Below are 18,279 nucleotides of genomic sequence, written 5' to 3' on the forward strand. Positions count from 1 at the left end.
AATCCTGACAATTGCTCAAAAGCCGCCAAGATTAATTTCAAATTTTAAGCTTTTTCAAGATCATGATCCATAAATAGAATTGTATCATCGGCATATTGAAGTATAGATAAGCCACCATCAACTAGATGTGGAATCACTCCTTCAATCTGGCCATCAGCCTTAGCCCGCTCTATGAGTATAGCCAGAATATCCGCTACAATGTTAAACAACATCGGTGATAACGGATCCCCTTGGCGTAACCCTTTTCGTGTTTGGAAATAGTGACCGGTGTCATCATTAACCCGGATTGCGACACTACCTCCATACACAAAATCATTTATCAGAGCGCGCCACTCTGGAGAAAAACCTTTCATCCTAAGTGTTTGCTGTAGAAACGACCACTTAACTTTATCATACGCCTTTTCAAAATCTAGTTTTAAAATAACCCCATTTAATTTCTTAGAATGCATCTCATGTACCGTCTCATGCAAGACCACCACTCCATCAAGGATGTTTCTTCCTTGCATAAAGGCCGTCTGTGATGGCTGGACAACATGATCCGCAACCGTATTAAGTCTAATGGTGGCCACTTTCGTGAAAATCTTGAAACTTACATTTAATAGGCAGATAGGTCTATATTGTTGAATCCTTTCTGCCTCATTAACTTTCGGTAACAAGATTACTTCACCAAAATTTAGACGAAATAATTCTAGTTGTCCAGAGTGTAGGTCACTGAACAAATCTAGAAGGTCCGATTTAATTCTAATGGTGGATCCTACATGATTTGGAAGTGTTGTTAGTGCTGATGTGGTTTGCTAACCTAACAATGATGGTAACAGTGGATTGCTAGATGTGACACGTGTCAACCAATGGATACGTGCTCACGTATACACCCGGTCAGCAGGCTTCATCCGATATTCGTATTCGCACAAGGTGGGTTGTCTCCTGTGTAGCTGAGCCGGTTTATCACATTCGTCTGGCTAATAGCTCTGCTCCGTGTCATCTCAAAATCATAACGGGGGTGAGATATCTCTAACCAGGACTTCGTTTGAGCAAGTGAAGCAGGATCGTCGCGGGTATTTGTATTATTGTATACATACTGCATAGGGATGTGGAAAGAATTGAAAGACACATGCATATACTTACTTTTGTGTGAATTGCACTGCTAACATTAAAAAAAAATAGTTCATACACACACACGCTCATAAATATGTACATACACTCACCCCTATGACCGTATGCACACAATAGTTGTATGTGCTACCTAACAAGAGCAGATTAAGGTGGGAAATAGGAAAATAAAATAAGCTTACGAATGCAGATTAAGGTGGGAAAAAAACATGTTCTATTATATTAAAAAAATTGCTCATCAATCAGCTAAGCCAGCTTAAAACAGTTTTTTCAGCACGCAAGTTTCCACGTACTGAATCAAACATCAAGGATTTGTATCACACTATCACTAGCAGATCTGAATCAAACACGCAAGTTTCTTTACTCTTGGCACATTTGTGTCACCATTATGTAATGGATTTCCCTCTAATATAATGCAAAAGCAGAGCGCCTGCTGTTTACGATCAAAAAATAACTAGCAGATTGGTTAAGGATAAACGGTCCACAGGTCACATATACCCTGCTCAAATGTAATAATAACTTCAGAGTGATTAAGGATCCACGGAATTTCTTGTGTCTCTTCTGATTTTACTCATCGATCAAAGGATGAAAGGATCTGATTTATCCTATAACTTTTGCTCAAACACATCGAAGACTGAGATCGTTTTGTACCTCTTCGTAATAAAACTTATGAATGAGTATAAAGTGATCTTAGTCCTTTAAGTGTTTGAGTTTGGGGGAGAGGGGGCGCTGAGCCATTCCTCTTATCTTATTTGGTCCCTATCCTATATAAACTCTCGAAGGCAGCTTCTTGGCTGGATTTCTTGCCCATGACGAAATACATGTCTCCTGTCATTAGTTCATAACCAGGTCATATATCAGCATGTTCCAGCAGTATAGAGATCCAAACAGTAAATTAAGCAAGTGAGGATGAGATGTACCTATTCGGACAAAAGGGACGTGAGCAATCTTGTTCCATTCGGGGCTTCCATGTTCTGTGATCTTCTTCTCCAGCTCTGGATGGCATCCTGAAAGATCGAGTTTCTTCAAGGAGGAGGGCAGATGTGGAAGTGACTGGAGTTGCCCAGCACCGCGTAGGTCTAAATCCTCAAGAGTGCAGAGGTCTTGCATGCTCGGCGGGAGCGATTTCAGAGAATCTGCGTATATGCTCACGTGTTGGAGGGATCGACGGTTCTGTAGCAGCCATCGTTCAGGTAAGCTCTCCATCTCTGACCCATTACTAATGCGCAAATCTTCAGTGTGACACAGACTCTGGAGCGGCTCAACAAGCAGCAAGGATGGTAGATCAATGTTAAGACTATGTATCTGAAGTGAGCTGTTGGGCTCCAGATGCTCTTCTTCGCCACCAGAACCAGAACCACATGTAACTCGAGTTAGCGAGGACTCAGCAGCCTGTGCGAGTTTATTGCACTCAGATATACTTAACCTGATGCGGGATGGAAGCGATCCGAGCCCTCCCAAGGACGAGAGATTCTCGCATCCCTCTATGTACATGTACTGCAGAGACCCTAGGCTCCTGAACACATCCGCAGAGGGCAGAGATACCAGACTCGAGCAGTTCTCCAGCTTGAGATCAGATAAGTTCGTGAGCAATTGTCCTGGCCCAAAAAGTGGAACTTCCATATCACCGCAGAAGGCAATAGTTAGTTCTCTTAGCGACGGTGGCATGAGCATATCTTTGGCATCTCTCAGCATCCTCAACTTTGGACATCGGTAGATTGTGAGCAACTCAAGTTCTTTCATTTCTTCAAATGGTATGGACGCGGACTCCAATTGTGTACAATCCTCAATTCTTAGGACACGGAGGGCTCCCATGTACAGTTTTTGCTCCAAAAGGCTCCCTTTCAGCGAAGTTAAATATGGACAGCCCATGACAAATATGTTAGTCAAGTTAGATGATTTGGACTCGATGCCCTGACTGGATATCTTGCCAATCATAGGAAGTTTGGTCAGCCAAACATCTTGTATGCTAAAATAGCCTAGGCTTGCAGGAAGAATAGGTAATTCCCTCAGATTTTGGCATCCACTAACTTGCAAAGTATGAAGACTTTGTGGTAACAGCAACTCCGTGGAAGTACTACTGGACACACCAGATGATCGACCAATCTGCCGTAGCTTAGGAAGTTCGAATAACACTAGATTCTTCAGCAATACGAACTCGCCAAGAGAGGGAAGGTATTCCCAATTTATGCAGCGAATCAACGTGAATGATACCAGGTTTTTGACAGAGCGGTTCTCAATCCATGATGGAATTGTGGGACCCTCATAACCCCGAATTAACAATTTCCTAATATTAACATGTGGCTCAAGGTGGTCAAGAACCAAGTCATCTGTCATGATTTGATCAGGTGTCGACCACTCTAAATACAACGAGTTGAGGAGCTGTTTCTCCTTCAACTTGGCATCCTTAGCTTCTTCGTAATTAACATTGTCAAGACCCCCCACAGACAATTCACGGAGATCTCTGAAGTTCCTGATTCCACTTATTTTGTTGCATATTTTTCCTCCTACCTGGTAGTCATGTAATTCTTGAAGAGAAGTGAGCCTGCTTATACAAAAATTTCCAAATCCACGCACTCCATAGGACACATACCGCAAACCTTCAAGGTCCCCTAAATATCTCACTTCATATGTTTCGGTCTCCAAACCAGAACCACATTGAAGTACCAGCAAGTGATACAGTTTCGCAACCCCACATATCGTGCCTGCTGATATCTTGTGCAAGTAGATATAGCGAAGATGTTTTAAGTTGCCAAGCTTGTCAGCAAGACAGAATGTGTTCCAAAGTTCTGAATGCAATAGACGCAATGATTTTGAGCTCTCGATAACCATTTCAAGTGCACCAGCTATATCATTTTCAACCTGGCGACGGTTTCTATAAATGCTGAAAATGATAATAGTGCGTATGTTCTTAAAATGGGAGATTTTCTTGACCTCGTCAGCAGAGAAACTGTGAATATTGACAATGCATAGGTGTCGCAATGTATCCTTCTCGTAATTGAGCTGAACAGGATCATCTATTCTTGCACATTCACCAGTTGACACATTCCTTGCTAATTCATGCATCAAGTCATGCATTACATAATGTTCAAACTGTTCCCATCCAATGGCTACGGATTTCAGATCAAAGAATGATTTTCTAGTTAGCTGAGCCAAGAAGTGTTCTGCAGTATTCACCAAAGTTTGAGTGTCACTTGCAGGCTCTGAGATCAATCCTGAACCAATCCACAGTTGCACAAGTTCTTTCTTTTGAAATTCGTAGTCCTGAGGAAATATGCAACAATACCGAAAGCAAATCTGCAGCTTTGTTGGTAAGTGGTAGTAGCTTAATCTGAGAACCTTCATAATATCATCCTCAGTTCCTCTAAAATGTTCCAATCCTTGATCCAAGAATCTGCTCCAGTACTCAAGGCTCATATTACTTTGCAAATGCTCACCAACAACCTTTGTTACCAAAGGACATCCTCTCAGCTTTTTTGCAATTTGTTCTCCAGTTAACTTCAAATATATACTATCTCCTGGACCGAACCCGGAAAAGGCATGATGTGTGAAGAGCTCGAGATTTTTATCTTCTTCCAATCCTTGCAATGTCAGGCACTGATCTCCTTTGACTCCCATCACCTTTGCAGCCATGTCCGCTACAGATTGCATTCGGGTTGTCAACAAAATTTTGCTCCTGGTGTTCAATTTCCTCAGTGGAGCAAATAACTTCTCCCATTCATCTCTTCTCTTATCTTCCCAAACGTCATCCAACACTAGCAAAAAATTGATAGACTTGAGTTTCTCTATTAGATCTCTCTGTAGTGGTTCTAAATGATCAGACCTTGGTTTTATGCCTGTAGCACATTCCAGTATTTTACTTGTCACCGATGTCGCATCAAAGCTAGTAGATACAGTAATCCAGATCACCTTAAAATGCTTCAGAACCTCCTCTTGTTCGCATATGCTCTGAGCCAAAGTAGTTTTCCCCATGCCACCATGACCAACCACTGAAATAATAGGAATACTCTTGGTCATTGTCACCCCTGTTTCACCCGATTCAACTGATGGGTTGGCCAGCCAACCAGCAATCTGTTCTTTCTCCTTTTCTCGTCCAACAAAAATGGTTGCACTTAATGTGGAGCCAGTCTGGCGACTATTGTCAACAAGCTTCTGCACTTGCTGCTGACTACTGGCAGAAGAACCTCCGCTGAGATGGTCTGTGAGATTGAGGAAACTAATAACACCTGCAGCAGCCTTGTCTAACCCATCCACAGATTTCATCAGTCTCTTGAAACTGTCACCATGATTATTTTTCCTGAAAATAGGGCCACTCTTAACAGACTTGACAAACTTGTGCTTCATCTTACCGAAAGGAGAACCCCAGTCGCTAACCCTTTGGTGCTTGGCCTTCTCTTCGAGCTCGTAGTATTCAAGCTCGTCGATGGCATCCTCCGCCGCCTCGACTGCATCCCTAAGCTGCCAAAGCCATGCATCTAGCGCGCTGCTCTGCCCCCTGACATGTTCCGGGCTGACGACGTCCAACACCGCCTGGATCTGCGGCATGGCCTGCAGTAGCCGATTCTTCACCTCATCCATGTCTTTGGATTTGAAGTATTCATCGATGTAGCTGAAAGCCTTGTTGATCAAGAAGGATATAGCCGGTGTTGCCACAGACTTCCCTGCAAAAACGAGTGCCGCAGAGGCAGCCATGTCTGTGGATGGATTCTTCTTTGGCGTGTGCTCGTGGGAAAGTAGGGCTAGCAATGAACATATGATGAATTTTGCTATCCCTGGATCTGGAGTAGTTGCTATGTGGTGTGGAGAGGGAAAAATTGCTGATGTATACCATGAAAATTGACCCTTTGATGAGTCCTAGTCATAAGCCAAGTCGTTGCTAACAACAAGGTGGCCAAACTTCAAACGGAAGTTTCCATGGTCTCCATCCATCCACAATGCAGGGCCTGTAATGCGCCAGCAGTACAGGATAAACCAGATGTATACCATGAAGATTGACCCTTTCTTTCCAACTTTGAAGCAAAACATATGAGCCAACTCCAAATCTCTAACAAAATCTGACTTTTCCGATGTTCACCTGTGCTGCCAAGTTGGGGCCAATCATGGCCCGGCTGATCTACATCATCCCTGATGGGCAAAAATCGTCATGTCTGGACGATGACCCTTGCCAGTGATTGGAGACGAATGGTTTAACCTGTAGCAATGTCTACACATAACTAAAATTTCACATACTAATGCAACTGTCAATACTGTAGAACGATAGAGAGGGAGAGAGATTGGCGGAATATGTTGGATGTATTATTGAGCCTCATGGGCGAGTATATATAGGCGTACAGGGATCATCTTGGAGTGCAAGACAAGACACAAGATCTATCTCTATCCTAGACTACCTAAACCGTATGTATACCAAATATATCTCTAACACTCCCCCGCAGTCGTAGCGGTAGTGACGTGAACAACAGTAGCGTCATGGACGGTCAGACTGGAGATAAACCGAAGTGGACCCCAGAAGGCTGACACTCCCCCGCAGTCACAGCGGGAGCGTCGTGGACGGAGTTGCGTCGCGGATGCTTGGACTGTAGAGGAAGCTGGTGAGGCGTAGGCGAGGTGGTAGCCCTTGTGCCGATGTCGAGGGAGCCGAGAGCGTGGGTGTTGCAACCTTGGTCGGGGTAGCCGCGCGAGGAGATGTCGTGGTCGATGTCGTGGTCGGGAGCCGGTGTCGAGGTAGCCACACATGAAGCCGCAAGCGCGTAGTGCGCGAGGAGAGTGACGGAGACGCATCGAGGCAGTCGTGGAGGTTGTCGATGCCGAAGTCGATGCAGTCTGAGCCGTCGAGGACGAGGTGCTGCCCTAGTTTTGCCAGAACTAGGCGCACGTCGGGGACGAAGGCATACTCTGGTTTTGCCAGAACCGAGTATGCAGAGACAAAGTCGATGAAGGCGAGGCGTCGATCCGAGCTTGCCAGGCTCGGGAACGCGTCGGGGACGAAGGCACGGGCCGGTGTTGCCAATACCGGGCGTGCGAGGGCAGGGACCATCATGGACCATGCGCTAGTGTCAGGGGGACCAGCAGAGGAGGCCTCCAGAGCGGTGGCGAGATGCAGAGCGGCGAAGAGGGAGAGGTGCCGATGCAGTCCGCGGTTGTCGATGACGCTGGCGACAAGGTCGTGGTGGACGGAGACGTAGAAGGCGGCGAAACCAGCGGCGGCGAGGATGGCCATGCTGGATGCCTAGACTCTAGAGGTGGTCGGCGAGGCCTGCAACGACCAGAAGTGGTCATGCAGGTTACTTGTGGAGGTGCGGCGGCGGTACTCGGAGTAGGCGAGGAAGAACCCGGCGGCTTGACGTAGACCTTGCGCTGACGGTGGCGACCTGCGCCGATGGGGCGGCGCGGTAGTAGCCTAGAACGTCGGTGCGCGGGGACGACGAAGTAGACTGCGTGCGGCAACGTCTCGGCCCGAGGGGCCGGCGTAGCTGCAGGATGCGAGTCGATGCAGCGGCGGGAGGCCACCAGCAATGTACACGCCTTGGAAGGCGCATCGGAGGCCGGTAGCATGGACCAAAGGCGGCGGCGCTGCGGCCCGAAGGGGCGACGCAGCGGCAGCCCGTAGCTCGATCGGTGGTAGGCGCGTGCTCGGGGACGTGCTTGGCGGAGACGTGCGCGCGGTCGGTTGATCAGACCGACGGCGGTGCTGTACGCGCCATGACGTGGACGACGTGCCGCAGATTGGAGTCGTTGGCGACGTTGTCGGTGATGTCCCGGGCGATGACGGCGAAGACGGACCAGCGATGGAGACCGCGCGGGCGAGACAGCCTGCTGCGTCGCACGTAGGCGTCCCGTGTGTGACGCGTGCGGCCGTGCCGCGCGGTTGATGAAGATGGCCGGTGCAGTCGACGCCGAGGTTGGAGTAGAGGCGCGTGATGACGACGGCGGTGAGCGACTCAATCCGATCTATGATCGGCAAAACCAAAAAAGAAAACGTCGGTCGAGCGACCGGCGAGCAAAAAGAAAACCAATCTACAGATTGGAAAAAAAAAAGACTCGAGGGCAGCGGATCAACAGATCGGCGGACGAACCCTCATACGGGTTGCGCGGCCCCCGGAGTAGATCATGGAGATCGACCTCCCCGGGGGCGGCGCGGCGCGGAAGCTTGGGCGGCGGCTAGGTTAGGATCGGCGCCGCTCTGATACCATGTAGAAGGATAGAGAGGGAGAGAGATTGGCGGAATATGTTGGATGTATTATTGAGCCTCATGGGCGAGTATATATAGGCGTACAGGGATCATCTTGGAGTGCAAGACAAGACACAAGATCTATCTCTATCCTAGACTACCTAAACCGTATGTATACCAAATATATCTCTAACAAATACAACATGAAACTATATCAATATCAATATTTAAACCTGAATGCACTAACCATAAAAGAAGTTTCTTCACATCCCTGAGCAATAACCAAATTGGCTGATGGCCTGGACTGGAGCAGGCGGGCACATGTCAATAGCACTTGCCTGGCCAACAGCGTGCTCCAGGTGCGCAGATCAATGCCCTCCAGCCAATGCCTCGACCTCTGGCTCGTTTGCCGATGTGTCTTGCAGCAAGCTCTGCGTGCCTCCGCTGTCATGTACAGTCTGCTCACTTCTGGCCGTGTGAGGACTTGAGGCTGATCTGCTCTGGAGAATGGGTGGAGATCCGAACGGAATAGAGGTTGGGGATTCCCTTTTTTTTTGAACTGGGTGAGCTATATTAATTTAGGTAACAATGTTCTTACAATCACGCATGAGAGTCCAACGCGCAGGGAGGAACTGACTCATACAGCACACCACACTCACGCTTACCTAATTGCCTTCATATCATGCGCCACACTATTGCTTACCCGAGACACCTTTTGAACACGAACCGCAGGCAGAAGGTTCAGAATCGCCTTCGCTTCAAGGAACAGACTCCAGCTTGTCGACCGGTCTTGGGCCACAGAGGAGAGGACATCAACCACCCGTGCACAATCCGACTCCAGTATACCTTGGTGATGTGGATTTGCTGCCAAATAACGAATGCCTTCCAAGCAAGCAAGGATTTCAGCTTCCTCCGCACTAGCACATGGTGGCAGCGCCTTCCATTCAGAGAGCAGTACCGCGCCACTCGAGCTTCGGGCAATCATGCTAACGCCTCCAACGGCAGAGGGGGAGTTCCAACCAGCATCAACATTCACCTTGATCCAGCCTGGGCTTGGCGCCTGCCAAGACGATGGTGCAACAGTCACCTGTGCAGTAGCAGCTCCAATAATAGACAGCAGCACTGATTTTCCTTTCCGATCGGGTTCTGGGGCTCCTGGCTGGAAAGTCTGAAGGTTGTTCTGAAGAAATGAGACAGACGCAGCTATTGAAGCCTTCCCATCTCCATGCATGACGTTGTTTCGATGATGCCAGGTCCTCCATAGAAAAAACAGTACTTTCGCTCGCATCTCTTTCGTGGTTCCGTCAAGCAGCAGCAACAGCCAGTTCCTACCTGTATACCGAAAGGACTCCTCTTTGGGCAGCTCCCAGACTTCGCGCATACCGTCACGAAGAGCTCGAGCCAAGGTGCATGTGATCATGGCATGGTGGACGTCTTCAGGTTGTGCTCCACAGACCGTGCACGTGACCGAGATTCCCTTCTTTTCTTATGCTCAGTTCTGATTTTTCAGGGGTAAGTTTTTCTATTTTTTTTTTTGGGGGAAAGTTTTTCTAGTTTTTTTTAGGGGAAAGTTTTTCTAGTTGATTCAGGGAAGCTTGGTTGAGCATATGAGCTGGTGAGTTACAGGATCAGTTGAGCTAATGGGCTAGTAAGTATGCTTATGGGCTTTATCGAATACCATGCCAGGTCACCAACCAAACAACTCTATCACGGGCTTGGCCTTATCAGGCAAAAAAAAGAAGTCACGCCCAAGTCCAGGCCAAGGTTGTTGTTTTACCCAGGAAGACATCTAAGGACACTATATAAGTCACTAACAAATCTAGTCCTGAATCCTCAAACGTTTTCTTAAGCAAATGGTTACACGCGATCACCTAATAGTGCCAGAGAAAATCCTCACAAGTTCACGAAAAAGTTTGATGCAAAATATATTTACAGGACAGTACAGGTGTAAATACAATAGAAAAGTCAAAATGGATTTTTACCGTATCCTTTGACTTGGGAACGTATCACTTTGCTATCTTTGTAAGAGCAAAATAAGCTTTTTGTTCTCGAATACACAACACTGCGTCACCTCCTGTTTCTGCAAACAGACTCGGGGATCAAACGGATAAACGCTCGCTCACTCAGGACAACGCTGGCCTGCTCCTGATTTTCCTGCATATTTGACAAACTGTTTTATGAATTGGCAACATCAAAATACTTTATCCATACTATATATGGTTGTGAACTAAACAACAGTAATATTTCAGCCATTGGCCATTGTAAGGCCATCAGACTCTAGAATTCGAGGCAGAGCGGCAGCGAGGAGAGCGCAGCGAGGAGAGCGCTGCGGGCGTGCGCGTGTACGTTGCCGGCCGCCATGGCCGACCAATCCCCCATCTCCTCCCTCTCCCCCACACCGTCGCCGTCGGCGAGCCCTCGCGGCCGTGCAGATCGCTGGCGCGGCGGCCGTGGTTCGGACTCGGAGGATACTCCGCGCTCCTTCCGCGACGTGCTGGCCCGGGAGAGCGAGGCTAGGCTCACCGAGGCGCCGGAGTCATCCCATGCGCGCCGCGAGGTGAGGTCCCTGGTCCGCCGGGAGGAGGTGAGCACCGCAATCGACGAGCTTGACGACTCAGAGGACCAGATCGACGACGAGGAAGAAACTCCGTGGGAGGAACCTGGGCATGTCACGCGCAAGCGCGCTCGTGGGCGTCGCGGCGGCAAGAAGGTGGCGGCGAGGGCGGTGCGCCAAGAGCGCGACGCCGGCGCCTACGCCGACTTCGAAGGGCTCTGCCTGCTCTGCACCCAGCCAGGGCACCGCGCCGTCGACTGCATCACGGGGCCGGTGTGCCTCCGCTGCGGCGAGGTTGGCCATATGGCTAGGGAATGCTCACTCCCGCGCCAGCCGCGGCCGGCATCGCCGCCTGGTGGCGATGAACCTGCGCGGAAGCGCTTCAACGGCGACGGAAGGGGTCGCCGGATGGGTGAGGGCGCCGTCGCCGTCCGTGCGCGTGCGCCGGAGGGCAGACAGGCTGCCGTCGTGCGACACCGTGAGGTGGCGCCTGTGCCGCGTGAGGTTGTCGGCGAGAGGAGGGTGGTGCGCCGCGGGGAGGCCGCGGGCAGGTCCGACGCTGGGCCTCGCCACGGTGCGGCGCCTCGCCAGGATGTCGCGCCACCGCGGATGGACGGTGAGGCTGCCTACGGGCGCCGGGATGGGTTGGGCGCTGGTGCTGTTCGCACGGTGGCGCCGGTGCCGGTGCGCGTCGACCGCGTCGTGCCTGGGGCTGATGACCGCGCCATAACCCCTATGCTACATGGGGCGTCTGCGGTCCGCCGTGTAGCTGGAGATGGCCGGCCGCGCAGGGGCGCGGAGGAGCAGGTGGTCCCTCTCGGGCTGCGTGCTCCGGCGGTGGGCGGAGAGCTCGCGCGACGCCCGGCACGCGCGGTCTGCGTCCTGCCCCGCACGCCGGAGATGGACGAGGCGGAAGAGGCCCTGTCGAAGGCGCTTCTGGCTGTCATCGTGGGCGTGCGCCGGACTGTGTCGACGGAGGAGGTCGCCATGGCCTTGGAGGATGTGCACGGCCTGGCTCCGGGAAGCTTTTCCGTCCATTGCCACCGGCCGGAGGACTTTCTCGTCTTCTTCGCTAGGCGGGAGGATCGGGATCGGGTGCTCGGTGACGGGGTCCTCACCTCGCCGTTCTTCCGGCTCTTGCTCCGCCCTTGGTCGCGCCGCACGCACGCCGCCTCCGGCGGGCTCTGCGTCCACACCGAGCTCGAGGTCGAGGGTGTCCCTGCCAATGCTTGGAGCTTGGCCACGGCTGAGGCCATCCTCGCGCCGGCGGCGTGGGTTGAACGGCTCCACCCACTGACGAGGAGCCGCGCTGACATGGGGATCATGCGCTTCTCGGCGTGGTGCTTGGATCCCGCGGCGATCCCCAGGGAGGTTGACCTTCACGTCGTTGAACCCGACGACCCCCCCTCGTTGGCCGACATGGCGGCGCCGTCGCAAGCCATTGTCCCGCCCCACATCAACACACTGGTGTACCCAGTGCTCATCCATGTCACGTCTACGGTGGACTTCCGTCGAGCTACGCCGGGCGGCGCCGCGACTGGTGGTGACGACGGCGGCAGGACGGATGCGTGGCCGACGCGACGGCAGTACCAATACACCCGCGGCATGCCGGACGTGCTGCCAGGTTCCAGCGGCGGCGGCGGCGCTGCTCCGTCGTCGGGCCAAGCTGGAGGCAGTGGCGGCGGGTCCACGCGCACGCTGACGTCCGGCGCCGTCGTTGCTGACCCTGACCTCGCAACGCGACACAAGGATCAGAAAAGAAGGCGTCGTGGGGGCCGCAAGATAAGGGCGCTGCGCGCCAAAGCTCTGGCAGCTGCCCAAAGCGCCGACAAAGCTGTCCTTTGCGACGCGGCTGACGATGCCGCCCCTTCGACCACGGCTGGCTCCGAGCCGTTGCTGGCCCAGGAGGCGGTCAAAAGCAGCGGCGCCACAGTAGATGAGCGCAGCGACGAGCCGTTGCTAGCGCAGGAAGTGGTCAAAAACGGCGGCGTCCTGGTTGCTGCGCGCGACGACGAGCCGTTGCAAGCGCAGCGCCATGCGCTGCACATGGGAGCGGGGATCTTGGTGGGTTCCGTGGTGGTCCTGCCGGGGGCTGCCGTCGATGCGCGCCAAACTGCCCAACAGGATGAGCCTGCTCCTGTGCTTGAGGATGGGGGCGGGAGCACGGATGTGGTGCAACCCGTGGTGGTAGGGACGGTCACGTCCTGCGCTGACAAGCTGGACTCCATGCTGGGCTGCGCTGATGGGCCAGGCCCAGTTGCGACCTGCCCCCTGGGGCTGCTGTCTGGACGGGCCGCGAGTTCTTCGGGCCTGCTTCGAATTGAGGATGGGGCCCAGACCTGGGAGGGAGCGCAGGAAGATGCTATGCCCCGTTCAAATACAGCTTTCCCGCCGTTTCTCTTGGGTGTTGCCACGCCAGCTGCTGCCCCCCTTGGGGCGCAGGTTGAGGCTGCTGAGGTTGGGTCCGGAGTCGCCGACCTATCCCCGGTGATCCAGTTGGCCTCGCCCACTGCTGCCTCTACGGAGGCGCATGACGCTGTTTCGGACGAGGCCGAGGGTGAACAAGTGGATGAAGAGATCGAATTGGAGACACCCCCAGTTCGTGCCACCCATGCTGCGAGGCTGCCCCCTTCGGCACCTGCTCCGACCCCGACGGTGTGTCGCTTTGCTTCGCCCCCCGTGGTATTCAGCAGAGCACGACAGCCGCCGATCCCTCGTCAGCAGGCTGGCTTAGCGAGGCCTAGGACTCTTGGGGAGTTTCTCACAGCCGCGAAGTCGCGCTCGGATGCTCTCTTGCAGACCCCAGCTGTCCGACGTAGGCTTGTGGAACTCAACTTCCAACCTCGTCGCAGCTCGAGGATTGCGGGGCAGCCTGGTGGTCTAAATGCAGAGATGAAGGCGGTTCGGAACCTGATGCGCAAGCTTGGTCTTCTCCAAGGTGATGAGGCGCCGTCGGAGGCTGCCCTAGAGGCGTACCACAAGATGTATGAGCTACCCCTGACGGACGACATGATCGAGGCAATCGCAGAGTTCTACGGGTGGTCGCTCTCGACGATCAGAGGCTGCTCCCCACCATCGCTGGGGATGACGGGTGGTCGCCTCATTGAGGCTTGACCCCCTCGGGTGTTCCATGGGTGTTCATTGTGTTGCAATGGTTTACGAACCTAAGGTGTTGGTGGCCAATGTGCGAGGCCTCAATGATCGCGCAAGACGTTCCGCTGTTAGGAGTGTAGTGTGTACAACGGGTGCGACCATCGTGTGTCTCCAGGAGACAAAACTATCTCATGTAACTCATGCTATCGTAATGGAAGCGCTGGGCGCGGATTTCGATGGTTATTTCTGCTTGTCGGCGTCGGACACCAGGGGAGGGATCCTTGTGGCATGGGCTAGTCGGGTGGTGCAGCTCGACAGCGCCCACTATGGCAGCAACAGTGTCACAGCCAGGGTCTCCCCGGTGGGGGGTGGCACTGGGTGGTGGCTTACTTGTGTTTACGGTCCACAGGCTGAGGCTGACAAGGTCGCCTTTCTGGCTGAGCTACGAGATGTCCGCGGAGGTCATCCCGGGCCTTGGGCCCTCTGCGGGGACTTCAACTTGATCTATCGGGATGAGGACAAAAACAATGGGAACCTCAACCGTAGGATGATGGGCAGATTTCGGCGCTTCCTGAATGACTGCGAACTCAAAGAGATCTACCTGCACGGACGATGTTACACCTGGTCCAACGAGAGGGAGACGCCTACCCTCGTCCGGCTTGATCGGGTGTTCGTCACGGTTGACTGGGAGGAGCTCCATTCCAGCTGCATGTTGCGCTGTTTGGCTACGGTGGTGGCTGACCACTGCCCACTCCTTCTAGACTGCACCACCAAGTCCACAGGGCGTAAGCGCTTCCAGTTTGAGCGCTTTTGGTTGAAGCTCGATGGGTTTGACGAGGCTGTGCGGGGCGCCTGGGATGTTATCGAAGGGGACCCAGATCCCTTTCGGCGGCTCACCGCCAAGCTAAAGCGCACAGCACGTTGCCTGCTGAGCTTGAGTGACAAGAAGGTAGGGTGTGTCAAACTGCAGCTGATGATAGCGCGGGAGGTGGTGTTGAGGCTGGATGCTGCCATGGAATCACGACGCTTGTCTCCGGATGAACGTCGACTCAGGGCTCACCTCAAGCACGCTTACATGGGTTTGGCTTCCCTGGAGCGCACCATGGCTCGACAACGGGCCAAGATTGCCTGGCTCAAGGAGGGGGATGCCAACACGGCCTTCTTCCACCAACATGCGGCGTACAGGCGCCAGAAGAATGTGATCCACAGCCTGCAGGTTGGAGGCGCGGTCATCTCTGACCATGCGGCCATGGCTGAGGCGGCTTTCTCGCACTTTGAGAGCCTTCTGGGCACCTCGGTCGACAGGCTACACTCGCTGGATTTAGATTTCTTGGGCACCCACCCGGAGGACCTATCTGAGCTCGAGGTAGCATTCACCGAGGACGAGGTTTGGGAGGTGGTTCGGCGACTGCCGGCAGGCAAGGCGCCAGGACCGGACGGCTTCACGGCTGAGTTCCTGCAGAAATGCTGGAGCGTGGTCAAGGGTGATTTCATGGCTGCCTTTGACAAGATGTACACGATGTGCGGGCGCGGGTTCCAGGGGCTTAACCAAGCCCTACTAACCCTGCTGCCTAAGCGCCCTGATGCGGCAGCTTTGGGTGACTACCGACCGATCAGCCTTATCCACATCTTCGCCAAGCTGGTGGCGAAGACGTTGGCTACCCGTCTAGCCCCCCGGATGGAATCGATGGTGGATCGCAACCAATGCGCGTTTATCCGCAGACGTTGCATCCATGACAATTTTATGTTGGTCCAGCAGACAGCTAGATTCCTCCATCGGGAAAAGCAGCCGAGGGTGATGCTCAAGCTGGATATAGCTCGCGCCTTCGACTCTGTTTCGTGGGGTTTCCTTCTGGAGATCCTACGCAAACTCGGGTTCGGCCCAAGGTTTCGTGAGCTGGTTTCCATCCTGCTATCCACGTCGAGTTCTAGGGTGTTGCTCAATGGCGAGCCAGGCCCCCCCATCTGGCATCGGAGGGGCCTGAGACAGGGAGATCCCCTGTCGCCATCGCTGTTTGTTCTGGTGATGAACTCGCTCAACAAGATCTTGGCAAAGGCCGTTGAGTTTGGGATCTTAAGGCGTCTTGCGAGACGAGACTTGATGACTTCGGTCTCCTTCTATGCGGACGATGTGGTGATATTCTGTCACCCAGATGAGACGGAGCTGCGAGCTGTTCGTGGTATCCTAGAGCTCTTTGGGGTGGCCTCAGGGTTGCATACCAACTTCGCCAAATGTTCGGTATCCCCGATCGGGTGCTCAGATGAGGAGGCTGCTGGCGCTGCTGAGCGCATGGGATGTCAGCTAGCGCCATTCCCGGTGAAGTACCTCGGCATACCACTGTCTACCAGGAGGTTGACGGCTGCCTCATTCCAGCCTTTGGTAGACCGGCTTGCCGACAAGCTTCCCACTTGGAGGGCGGCTATGATGCCGAGGGCGGGACGCCTGACGCTTATTCGCTCGGTCCTCGCAGCGATCCCGCTGCACCAGCTGATGGTGTTAGGGGTCAAAAAAACCGCTCTAAAGCAGGTCAACAAAATCCTGAGGGGCTTCCTCTGGGCCGGAAGAGCTGACGCCAATGGCGGGCACTGCCATGTCAATTGGGCACGGGTCTGTCGGCCTCTGAGGCTTGGGGGCCTCGGGATTCCGGACCTGGCTCGCACTGCTATCAGCCTAAGGGTGAGATGGATATGGAGGATGCATACCGACCCCCTGCGACCTTGGCGCGGGCTGGACATGAACTTCTCGAAGATGGAGCTGGATGCCTTCGCGGTCTCCACCACCATGGTGATCGGGAACGGGGAATCCGCCCTATTCTGGGAGGACAGATGGCTGGACGGCAAAGCCATGAAGGAGGTGGCGCCTGAGGTATACGCGTTGGTACCGAAGCGCCGGAGAAAGGCGCGTACGGTCCGCCAAGCTCTGTTGGACCGCACTTGGATCACTGATATAGTAGGGGCACCGAGCGCTCTGGCACTATGGCAGTACGTGCAGCTGTGGAGCCGGCTCAGGGATACCCAACTTTCGGTGGATCCGGACAGGATGGTTTGGCGTTGGACGACGGATGGCCAGTACTCCTCCAGTTCTTGCTATGAGGCCCTCTTTCAAGGGGCGATAATTGCAAGCTTCTGGAAGCTCAACTGGAAATCCTGGGCGCCGCCAAGGGTGAAATTCTTCCTGTGGTTGGCATGTCTTGACAGATGTTGGACGAGGGAGAGGCTGGCCAGACGGGGGTTGCCGCATACCCCCAACTGCCCGCTCTGTGACCAGTCCACGGAGACCATGCGCCATCTTCTCACAGGCTGCTCGTTCTCTAGGATGGTTTGGTTTGAGGTGCTGTCGTGGATCAGATCCACTTCAGGTCCTCCCACGGCTGAGGGCGACTTCGCTGAGTGGTGGTCCTTGGTGGTGCGGACCGCCCCTCGCCAGTTGCGCAAAGGCACTTCGTCGGTTATCATGCTTACGGCATGGTGGATATGGAAGCATCGAAACGCGGCAGTCTTCGACAACGCGCGGCCTTCGGTGACGACCCTTTTCAACGACATTGTGGCGGAGGCGCGGCAATGGGCGGACGCGGGAGCCCGGGGTGTGCGCCTTCTGCTTCCCTAGACTAGGTTTTTCCTTTTCTTGGGTCGAGTTATACGGCGTGGTGTTCGTCCGGTCTCGGACTTGTACATATAACCTTCTTTTCTATCAATGCATCGAAACGCAAGTCTTTTGCGTTTTCGCAAAAAAAGGCCATCTGCACCTAAGCGCATAGAATAAAAATCAACTGCAAGGAATAAGTCTTGCTGGTGGCTACAATGCACACATTAGTGAGTACGCAGCTTAAGATAATTCATCAATTAGGCAACACAACACAGTGTCACACACACATGTGGGTTAGGCATAGCCTGGAACTTGCAGTATAAGAACAGAACTTTAGTCAGCAGCATCCTTTTACTTCAGAAGCAAAATAATCGATCAGCTAATTCATTCTTGCTGTCTAAGCTACCAGGTTTTTTTTATTAACTGTAAGTTTGTTATTCCAGAGGGAAGTCTCAAGTCTCAATCTATGAATCAAGGACAGCAAGCTGTGTCCTTTCCGTTTCAGAAACAATTTAATCTAAATGCACAAATCAATAAGCCAACTGAGTAACGTCTGGTTCTGTGGTTGTGTTTTTTATGCTTATCCTGTTTTCAGTTGTGGGGAGATCTTTGAACTTTCAGTGGTAATGCAACACACAAAAAAAAAAAGCAAGTCAAGGTCTCCTGGTTAATGCTGATCTCAGCTAAGCTAGTTCAGTAATGAATGTGGAAATCAATAGTTAATCCATATATAATAATATCCAGTCAATCAGCATTAGACCAGAAACT

The 18,279-nt window shown here is 53.0% G+C and overlaps 1 protein-coding gene across 3 annotated transcripts; it reads right to left on the reverse strand.

Annotated features, from left to right (window-relative positions):
- Positions 1-1,640: 1,640 nt before the first annotated feature.
- On the reverse strand, positions 1,641-8,632 carry LOC139829956 (disease resistance protein RGA2-like). Of its 3 annotated transcripts, none has more exons than XM_071819805.1 (3): positions 8,526-8,632; positions 2,031-6,257; positions 1,641-1,938 (listed from the first exon to the last, which is right to left on the reverse strand). In XM_071819805.1, the coding sequence occupies exons 2-3, from the start codon at positions 5,800-5,802 to the stop codon at positions 1,859-1,861; spliced, it is 3,852 nt and encodes a 1,283-aa protein (XP_071675906.1). In that variant the 5' UTR covers positions 5,803-6,257; positions 8,526-8,632; the 3' UTR covers positions 1,641-1,858. The 3 variants fall into 3 exon arrangements, with proteins under 3 accessions (XP_071675906.1, XP_071675908.1, XP_071675907.1); XM_071819807.1 differs by lacking the exon at positions 8,526-8,632 and having other exon boundaries at positions 2,031-6,053; positions 6,185-6,354; XM_071819806.1 differs by lacking the exon at positions 8,526-8,632 and having other exon boundaries at positions 2,031-6,354.
- Positions 8,633-18,279: the final 9,647 nt, after the last annotated feature.

The sequence above is a fragment of the Lolium perenne genome, chromosome 5 (genome assembly GCF_019359855.2).
Source record: "Lolium perenne isolate Kyuss_39 chromosome 5, Kyuss_2.0, whole genome shotgun sequence".
NCBI lineage: Eukaryota > Viridiplantae > Streptophyta > Magnoliopsida > Poales > Poaceae > Lolium > Lolium perenne.

Excerpts from the sequence above, each read along its gene's own strand:
- LOC139829956 (XM_071819805.1), bottom strand. The coding sequence starts at position 5,802 with ATGGCTGCCTCTGCGGCACTCGTTTTTGCAGGGAAGTCTGTGGCAACA. Across the intron at positions 1,939-2,030 it reads CGTCCCTTTTGTCCGAATAG|GAGACATGTATTTCGTCATG; the intron begins GTACATCTCATC and ends AACTAATGACAG.